This window comes from Chanodichthys erythropterus, chromosome 7 (genome assembly GCF_024489055.1).
Source record: "Chanodichthys erythropterus isolate Z2021 chromosome 7, ASM2448905v1, whole genome shotgun sequence".
Lineage (NCBI taxonomy): Eukaryota > Metazoa > Chordata > Actinopteri > Cypriniformes > Xenocyprididae > Chanodichthys > Chanodichthys erythropterus.
Genome location: NC_090227.1, coordinates 20,738,653 through 20,748,881, shown reverse-complemented (window position 1 = coordinate 20,748,881; position 10,229 = coordinate 20,738,653). Strand labels below are relative to the sequence as shown.

At 36.4% G+C, this 10,229-nt stretch overlaps 1 protein-coding gene across 1 annotated transcript; it reads right to left on the bottom strand.

Moving 5' to 3' along the window:
- Positions 1–2,891: 2,891 nt before the first annotated feature.
- LOC137022673 (extracellular calcium-sensing receptor-like) lies at positions 2,892–10,028 on the bottom strand. Its single transcript, XM_067389107.1, has 6 exons — positions 9,805–10,028; positions 9,299–9,593; positions 8,274–9,059; positions 7,888–8,109; positions 7,443–7,566; positions 2,892–3,805 (listed from the first exon to the last, which is right to left on the bottom strand). The coding sequence occupies exons 1-6, from the start codon at positions 10,026–10,028 to the stop codon at positions 2,892–2,894; spliced, it is 2,565 nt and encodes an 854-aa protein (XP_067245208.1).
- Between the last annotated feature and the right edge of the window lie 201 nt (positions 10,029–10,229).

Sequence of the window (10,229 nt, the reverse complement as noted above, 5' to 3'; positions counted from 1 at the left end):
TCCTTCCAAGCCCTGTCGGACCACCTCTACCTTGGCTGGACGGGCTTACACCTCGGCGGGCCAGGCTGCCTCCGCGCTCCATTCAATGGCCATATTCCAGGTCTTCCAGGCCAAACTCCTCCGCTCGCTGGACGAGTCTGGAATTGATGCGCAGCGGCTTTCAAGGACCTTCACAGCGCCACCGACCTTGCCCTGCGAGCCACGAAGGCCATGGCCCAGGCCATCTGGCGTTCCATGGCCAGCCTGGTAGTGTTGGAGCGCCACCTGTGGCTCAACTTAACGGAGATCAAGGACCTGGACAAGACGGCCTTCTTAGACGCCCCGGTCTCTCCCTCTGGTCTCTTCGGGCCTGCAGTGGACGGCTTCACTGAGCACTTTACTGATAAAATAGCTTATATTCCCTGCAAACGATACCATTAAAATGTTAACGTTCCACGTAATGGCAGAAACAAAACAAAAGGTAAGCAAGAATCCGTATTTCAGTACTGTCAAAATGGCGGCGCCGCCCCGGCATGTGACGAATCTCGATCGAGCGTGCATAGCTTTTTGGTGATCAACTGCTCCCCACTGCAGCTGTGTCTCGGGAGTTCATATTGGATTATTTTGGATTATCATACGTCCATTGGATTTATTGGACAAGATAGCCTAGGTTATCCAGGGTTTGACTGGAATCGATTACTACTTGCAGTGAGGTGAGTGTTTCACATGAACTCAGTGGTTAACCAAGGTTCTGTCAGACTGTGCGTTGTTTATCTTTAGATGACAACTTTATACAAACTCTCATTGGTGAACCAGAGTGATACTCATTTGACGAGGGTTACCGTAATTCTAACACCTTATTCTTCAAATTTGCTGTTTTTCTCAGCCTCTAATTTTTGTTATAACTGATTGACCAGAGGTTTTTCATTTACTGGTGTGGGAAGTTATGGCAGCTTCATGCTCTCTCTGTTCAGTGGATCTCTGTTCAATGGATGCTGTCAATGTCCCACTTGCTTATGTAACGAGTATTATAATTTTTTTTATTTTAATTCACACAAAATCCTACTTTTTTTTTCATTTGGGAACTAATGTTATGTGTATGATAAAAGGAAAAAGAGGGAAAAAAATGTATTGAGTTTTGCGTTCGTAGCAATTGTGACGTCATCACCGCGTGGCGCGCTCTTGCTTGAGTCCGCGGGACGTCTGAGCAGAGCAAGGTATTCGTTTTGTTCACTCCGGTTAAAAAATGTGTTTTAAGTTAAGTAATCGCTAATTAATTTATATGTATTTTGTTAAGAAGTAAGTAAGTATGCATGAGTGTGTTTATCTTTTCTTTTAAATTTGTTTTATTTGCAAAAGTGAATGGTTTTTTTGTCAATTAAATGCAGAGCGATGTATGTTGGTGTGTAAATTGGCCTGCAAAGCGTGACTGTTAACCTCTTTCTGTTCAAATATTTGGCAGGAGCAGGGTGTTCACACAAAATTGTCTACATACACCTAATTTAACTGCATTTTTCAATTCATGCAGGTATGGTTATTTTCTGATCAGTTTTCTTTGTCATGTGTTCAAAATTTAACTGTTTGTATACATCAAATGCTGGAAATGTGTGATTTAAGAGGTGTTTTTATGAGTTTAATCTGAATATGAGTGTGATGCATTATACTCATTTCTTTGAAATGTATTCACTGTTAATATCAAGTGAGGTATTTTATATAAGACTATATATATATATATATATATATATATATATATATATATGTATATATAATCTGATGTGATTATTAATGATTATGTATATTATTTTCTTTATAGTACTTTATTGTAAATAAGATTCTGTATGTTGTGAGCTCTTGCTTCAGTCTGCGGGAGGTCCGAGTAGAGCCCAGAGGCCCAAACCGGCGGCTACACTTAGGCATTGATGTCTTATTGATCTGTAACGAATTATCTCAAATGATGGGTTATATATATATATATATATATATAATTAAATCATAACTCGTTTAGATACCACTTATAGTGCATTTGAACCCATAGTGATATTTTAGAAGATATTTTAGTCATAAGAATTTGTAGGTGTGCCAATAATTGTGGCCAACATTTATTGGAGAAAAACATTTTTTTATAATGTGAGTCCCCCCCCCCAGTCCACTTCGATGAAAGGTTAGAATTTTGTGATTTTTTTATTTTTTTTATTTATTTATTTTTTTTTTATGAAAGATAAAAAAAGGATAAACAATGCACTTTTTTTTCACAGTCGCCTTTGCTCATATTTGCTAAGGGTGCCAATATTTGTGAAGGGCACTGTATAATAAAGTTCATAAAACGTATCAGTAAAGTTTTGGCCCTTATTTGGACGGGGTCCACTATAATACGCTTGTACTAATAAACTAAACTATAGCTGTTCTGTTTCCATGCAGCATATATTCTCTGGCTCTGCAGGCATCATGGTCTGACTCCAGTTCGAACTGAACACCATTACTGACATTTACAGTGTGTTGCACTTTTTTTGACTCTGAATGAGACTCTGCTTGAGTTCAAGCTCAATAAATTCTTCACCTCTTGAGCAATGTTCACTTCAGGTGTCCTTTCTTCTATTAAAGTATGATATAACTAAAGTAAAGCTAATTTAATCAATGACAACTAATAGTAAAACTAGTAATAAAGTATATAATTCACCTCTATTCAAAAGAAGAAAAAAAAAAACACTCAGAGGTGTTATTACATCAAAATAGAATGTATTAATAATCAAATCAAATAAACAAACAAAATAAAATAATAAAAAATGTTTCAGTTCACAAAATCACTGTAGAAATAAATTACAGTTCCACAGATTTGGGTATTAATTGTTTTAAATAACAGTATAGCATGTGTGATATCTAACAATGATTGATATCTAAAAGAGTTGTGTGTTTTAGTGGACTTTTGTTGATACTTTACCCATTAAGTGTTTTTTAGTATTCTGATCTGGCCTAAATACAATAATGAAACACTTAGGAGCAAAAATACAAAGAATCAGACCAAAGCTTGAAGCTAAAATGGCAAATATCTCCACAGCTACAGTAAATTTCCCTGGAGAGCTGACATAAGCTGGGACAAATGTGATCCAAACAGCACAGAATATGATCATACTGAATGTGATAAATTTAGCTTCATTGAAGTTATCAGGCAGTTTCCGGGCCAGAAAAGCTAAGATAAAGCAAAGGAAAGCTAGAAGGCCAATATAACCCAGTACAGCCCAGAAACCAATAGCTGATCCTAAACTGCATTCTAGAATGATCTTTTCTTTGTAGTGTTGCATATTATTGTAGGGAAAGGGTGGGGATATTGTTAACCAAAGCACACATATAAGAACCTGTACAAGAGTGAAACTAAAAACACTGAGTCTCTGTTGAAGAGGCCCAAACCATTTCATAACATTACTTCCTGGAAGTGTAGCTTTGAAGGCCATTAACACCACTATTGTTTTCCCCAGAACACAGGAGATACAGAGGACAAAAGTTATCCCGAACGCTGTGTGACGCAACATACAGGACCACTCAGTGGGACGACCAATGAAAGTAAGTGAACAGAGGAAACACAGAGTCAATGAGAAGAGCAGCAGAAAGCTCAGTTCTGAGTTGTTGGCTCTTACTATTGGAGAAGCCCTGTTTTTGTATAACACCCAAGTAATACTCAAAGCCACTAAAGAGCCTGCAATAGAGGAAGCAGCCAGTATAATCCCAAGGATTTCATTCCAGGATAGAAACTCCACTGGTTTAGGAAGACACATGTTCTTCTTATTATTAGGCCAGTACTCAGGAAGGCATTTGTGACAATCTAAAGAATCTGTAAAATAAAAAATAAAAACATCAGTACCCAACAGTTATTCATGAACCACAGGAATAAGAGAGATTCTAAAACAGTGTAGTCTGATAACCTGTATTAGGCTATCAGACTACATTTTTTTGGAATAAACAACCCATAAGGTAATTTTGTCCTATAAATTATTTATAAAATACATTCAAATGTAATTCAAACACACAATGACTTGAATAAAACCCTCCTCTTTGATGAGCATGTTCTTAAAATGATTACAAATTTTTAAAAGAGTCATGAATTGAACGAAAAAAAAAAAAAACTCAATCTTTTGATGTACAAGAGGTCATTGTCTCTCTCTCTCTCTCTCTCTCTCTCTCTCTCTCTCTCTCTCTCTCTCTCTCTCTCTCTCTCTCTCTCTCTCTCTGTCTCTCTCTCTCTCTCTCTCTCATATATATATATATATATATATATATATATATATATAAACATACGTTTCAGAACTCACAACTTCATTGTTAGTCCAAAAACAACTTTTATTGAAATCAAGTTAACATTACCTTTCAAAGGATCCTAATGTAGGGAAAGTTTACTTTGTTTATTTTCAACTATGTGAATGTGGTTCCAAAAGGGGTTTTCGTAGCAATAGCATAGAAGAACCATTTCCATTCCCCAAAGAACCTTTCAGTGAACAGTTCTTAAAATAACCGATTTTTAGTGTGTAGAACATTTTGATAATAAATCCACCTTATCCCTGACCATCAGTTTGACTGAATAAGCTGTCAATTTTTCTTTTATGTTTTATTTTCAGACATCATAAGAATAACGTAACGCTTGGTATTTTAATGTGACATGTTATAACAAGAATACTACGGCAAGAGCTCTTTTCAGTCGCTGCTTTCTATCCTCATGATTATTTTCTTTAGTCCCTTTGCATTCCGCTGTAATAGTATGAAAAATGACAACTTATACTGCACATGTGTGGTCTGTTCTCCTTATATAATTTACAATATCCTATTAATAATTCACTGGAATGCATGAAGAATCTCTCATTCTTCATGTTTTTACAGGTAAATACAATTTATTATCTGGAAAAATGACGGAAATCACTTTGAAATTCAGTGTCATTCTGTCAGTTCATTAACCTTTTTTATTAAGGCAACGTATATTACATAATACAGATATACTTCACTACAGTTTTATTTAACCTGTCCGTTATTGCTGTGGAAGGAATCACGGTTTTTCATGGTCTATTGAAAGTACCTTGTTAATGCTTTTACACTTTTAAATGTCCTTTTAATTTTTTTTGTTGAAGGGTGAGTAGAATATTGTCATCTAATTGTACACAGAAAGAAAAAAACAAACAAAAACGCATTATTACATTCATAGAGTGAGCCTTTCACTGACTGTTTACAGCTTAACGGAAGTTACACCCATAATTCGTGCAAAGCATCATGGGCTGTTGGAATAAGGTGGATGAAATTTTTCCAATGCAACAATGGAGCGGTTATAAATGTAATAAAGAACCTTAATTTTTAAGAGTGTATAGGATTATTTGTTTTGTATATTTCACTGGATTATTTGGTGCAATTGACCAGAGTGCTCATTCCTGCAACCTTTTACGCAGTGAGAGTAGATCTAAATATGATCCTGTATCAGCACTTCCACTATTAGTTAATCTGGATCTTTTGAGGTCCAGAAAGGTAGTAAAGACATTGTTACAATAGTCAACGTGACTACAGTGGTCAAACCTTAATGTTATGTAGCAACAAGAATACTTTTTTGTGCAAAAACACATGCGCCCGTGCTGCTTGTGTGTAAAGTGTCAACCAATACTGAGCCCACATTCGGACGTAAAAATGGAAGCGCTGAACTGTGTTCACTACGTCAACTGCATATGTCTACAGTTTAAATTGTTAAAGTCATTATTTTTGTTTTGTTTTTGCGCACAAAACGTATTCTTGTCACTTCATTACATTAAGGTTGAACCACTGTAGTCACATGGACTATTTTAACAATGTCTTTAATACCTTCTGGACTTCAAAAGGTGCAATGTGTGCTTCAGAAACCCTCAAATTTCATCAAAAAATATCTTAATGTGTGTTCTGAAAATGAACAAAGTTCTTCAGGGTTTGGGACAATATTAGGGTGACTACTTAATGAAAGTAATGTAATTTTTGGGTAAACCAACCCTTTAACTCATGGGAACGTGATAAGTTGTTGCCACAAGAACATTTTTTTCAAGGTAACAACATACTTATGTCGAGACCATGGGATGTAAAGTCATGGCCTCAAGATCCTATGATGAGGGAGGACATTTTTTCTCGTGGCCACAACTTCTTTATATGCTTGAGGGAAAAAAAAAAAATTCTCATTGCCACCTGTAACCTGCAATTGTCAGAAATGGATAGTCCTATAATAACACAGTAGCCTATGTGACAATAAATGAGTGTCTGTTTTCATTTGTAGCCCCTCATGCAAGTATTAGAATGAAATTTGAATAATTTCTTATTATCATTTAGGTTTAATAGGCATAATAATAATAACGATAATAATAATACTAATAATGACACAATCAGTGAATGTATTTAAAAGGCTGTGAGATGGGATGGATAGAAATGTTTTTTAAACTATTTTAGGTTACATATTATTTTATCATTCATTGATAATAACAAATTTCATTTGAATGCTGTCTATAGGCAACATTGTGTACAATACAATAGGTTATAATATATTAAAATAGTAATTTCTTAATTCCGCCCTTATTTTGTCATTCTTACTTAAAAATACATGTTTTATTTTATTTATTTATTTATTTGATTAGGGACAGTGTGTGTTAATGAACAGACATGATAGTACATGAATGTAAACACACCGGATTGTAGCCGAAGGCTAATTTCCATCCGTTGTCCCATTGTTTTTATAGGCCTGTTCATTTCTGACAACTCCAGGTTGCTATGGTCACACATGTTGTTTACACATTTAACTCGTGGCTATAACAAATATCGTTCCCTCAACATGAAGTCATGACCACAAGAAAAATTGTAGAAAAAAAAATTAAATGCTACTAACATTATAAATAATAAAAAAAAAAATGTATCAATAAAAATGTTTTAATGATGTTTATAAATTATTAATTCATTATATTACAAAAATGTTAAAAACACTACCTTGAGAAATATATTTTACATTTTTGAAAATAAAGATTATGTACAAACACATGTATTAGATCACGTTTGTAAGCTGTAAAGGAAATATAATTACTTTTTGATTGTTGTTTCATTATTTTTTCTCAGTTTAAAGATAAATATTATGGTATAAAATTATTTGACAATATTTTTCAGTGCCCTTGTTTTACATGTTCTACTTACTGTACAAATAATGGTAAAGTATGAATAATTACGAGCATATATTCCTAAAACAAAAGCTAACCTTTTCTATAGTACGAATGTTGTTAATTAATATCACTTAGCTTATAATTGTATAAATACACTGTGACTAGGACACAAATAATAAAGTGTAAGCAAATATTTCTAAGAACTTTGCATGTCTTTTAAGCTAGATCTTTAAAACATTTTTACAAGATAATTTTCTTTATCTTAGACTCTCATATAGCATTGACCCAGTACTATGTATGATTAATTCAAGAATGTCCAATAAAAAGAACCTGTCTCATTGCTAATCTCTCCATCTGCACAGTTAATGCAGTCATAGCAGCAGACAGGCCTTCCCTTTTTCACAGCCTTCCTAGTACCTGGAGGACAGCTCACACTGCACACAGACACAGGCACCTGCAGGTGACAGGAACACAGAGCATCAAGGTCAAACATTAACCAAGGACGGTTACTGCATGTTATTTATAATTATTTATAAATATTTATAATGTAATTCTGGGATCGGCAACTTCAGTTAGATGGTCACTGTATTGCAGAGTTTAGCTGCAACACCAATAAAAATCACACCTGCCTATAGCTTTCAGGTAATCCTGAAGACATTGATTAGCTTCAGGTGTGTTTGATTAGGGTCAGAGCTAAACTCTGCAGGACAGTGGCTCTCCAGGACCGAAGCTGCTCGTCCCTGATGAAATTATAGACATCAAATTGTAGCTATACCTTTTCACTGCCATCATACCAAATGATAGTTCTGCTTAGACTGAATTCTTGGCCTTTAGGCTGGGATGCATCATATTGACCCAATGTCACAAAATGAACTGAACCATCTCCCTGAAGCTGCCAATTCACAAGTTCATAGGTGGCCACAGGGTCTCCATTGGAATCAAATGAAACAGAATAATTATTTTTGGTGAAGTTCACTTGTTTGAGCTGATCAAAAACCTGAATGATGGGCATAACAAAACTCAGATTGTGGTAATTTGCTGAATAATCAGTAGGAATTCTGAAATATTGGGTGTGGTTATATAGATATTTTATAGCAGACCTACATGTATTGAAATATTTCAGTTGTAATAGTTCAGTTGTTCCAAGATGAGAAATCTTACCTTACGGGGCTCAATTTTGATGTTTTTGCCACATCCTTTTTCGTTACAGACAATGCCATGGAGGGCATGAGCTATAGCATATGTGGCTTTGTACACCATGTTAGTGATCCGCAGCTGGGACGTGTCTGTGTACGGGTTCTGTAATGTGCGCAGATCCTCTGTGCCATTACATGCAGGCATAGCAGTAAAAGTACCTGTCTGCTGTTTTAGACTACAGCTAAATGAGCTTTCCCAGAATTCTGTCAGCAAGGGAGATTTCAGCACCTTCGCTGGAGAGAGGTCAAGTAGAAAGTTACGAAAACCCGGGATAACAGACCGCGGGATTGCAAAGCCTACGGCACCAATACACAAATTAAACCGCAGCATTTGTGGGTCTGTAACCCACGCCTCACTGCCAATCCACTGCATCGGCGGGGGAGGCTGCTGACTCAGCTCTTCTAGGAGAAATCTCATATCACCAACGGACATGAAGGCAACTATTACACGAGCTGTTGACCTACGAATGACATCTGCGACTCTTTTTAGTTTACTGCGTGGCTGGGTCCTGTAATAGGCCTCAGAATACTCCACACAGATTCCCTCCTCCACAGCAGCCTTCAGGAATGATGCCATGCCATTGTTTCCATAGTCTGAATCACTGCGCACAGCCCCAATCCACGTCCATCCAAAGCGCTTGACCATCCGTGCCAGTGCGGCTGCTTGATGTTGATCACTGGGTATGGTCCTGAAGAAAGTAGGATGCTGCCGCTTGTCACTGAGACATGCACACGTTGCGTAATGACTCACCTATAGAGCACCGTGAAAAAGAAGGAAAAAAAAAAACTTTTTTTTTTCTTTAACATGAAAGAACATTTAAAATAACTTCATTACTCAAATCGATACTTTAAAATCACATTTACATGTGTATTATCTGCCGAGACACAAATGTCAAATGTGTCTAATGTTACAAGTATTTTCACATTGTCATTGTCACAGTGCCAACATTTTAAGAACAAGATCAAGAAATAGCAATATAGAGCATTCACCTGTGGTATTCCAAAAGAACCGAAAAGTCTTGAAGTGCTTATAGCCGCAGTGGAACCAGATTCTCCAACTAGTGCAAGAACTGCAGCAGATTTTGCACAGGAATCAGTGTCGTTAAATACCAGATCTAGCCCGTTGGCAAGTTGAAATGCTACTTTCATTACCATTGGCACAGAGGCACAAGAGTCATAAATATGGTACCCTAATGTGATACCCGGTAAGAGATCAGAGCTGTTGTTGATCTCTTGGATGGCAAACTGTAAGACACGAGCAAAGCGCAGCTCCCTGAAGTCCATGCTGTTGAAAATCACAAATGAAAAACTGTTGTAAGAAATTGTAATTAAATATAAGCACCTTAGTGAAAGTTCTGCTTGTATGATTCTCATTAACACAGTTTACATAAAGTTTACATAAAAAAGACAATTATGAACATGATTTCAGCACAATTAATTGAGCCCATTCAACCTTCTTGTTTTAAGGATTGTATTTAGTTTTGTCAAACTCTAACCTCCCAATGCACTCTAGTGGTTGTGGCCGTCTAGTATAGGTGTGCATCTCTGTCCTCAGATAGTAATGAATGGTGAAAGCCCCTCCAATAATAAAGTCTCCATCCTTGAAGAGAGCAGGGGGCTGAGGGTCACCTTGGAGGATACAGGTGCTTAAATTAACCCCACACACAGCAGGACAGAGCCTGGTAATACACACCACTGTCAATACAAGATTAACATGCATTTCTTCTGCTAGGCAAGCATCCACTCCAAATGTGAGGTCAGCATTAAGCCAAGTTTTATATATCCACCAACCACTACTGTTGTATGTTGTAACTCTATACAGGGAAGGGGGTGTGGTTACTATTTTATATCAGTTAATCATGGTGAGAGAATGTGTCTCATAAGTGTATCATTCATTTCAAAACACCAAAACCATGACTTT

Excerpts from the sequence above, each read along its gene's own strand:
- LOC137022673 (XM_067389107.1), bottom strand. The coding sequence starts at position 10,028 with ATGCATGTTAATCTTGTATTGACAGTGGTGTGTATTACCAGGCTCTGT. Across the intron at positions 8,110-8,273 it reads TCAAAATTGAGCCCCGTAAG|GTTTTTGATCAGCTCAAACA; the intron begins GTAAGATTTCTC and ends CCCATCATTCAG. Across the intron at positions 3,806-7,442 it reads AGAGATTAGCAATGAGACAG|ATTCTTTAGATTGTCACAAA; the intron begins GTTCTTTTTATT and ends TTTATTTTACAG.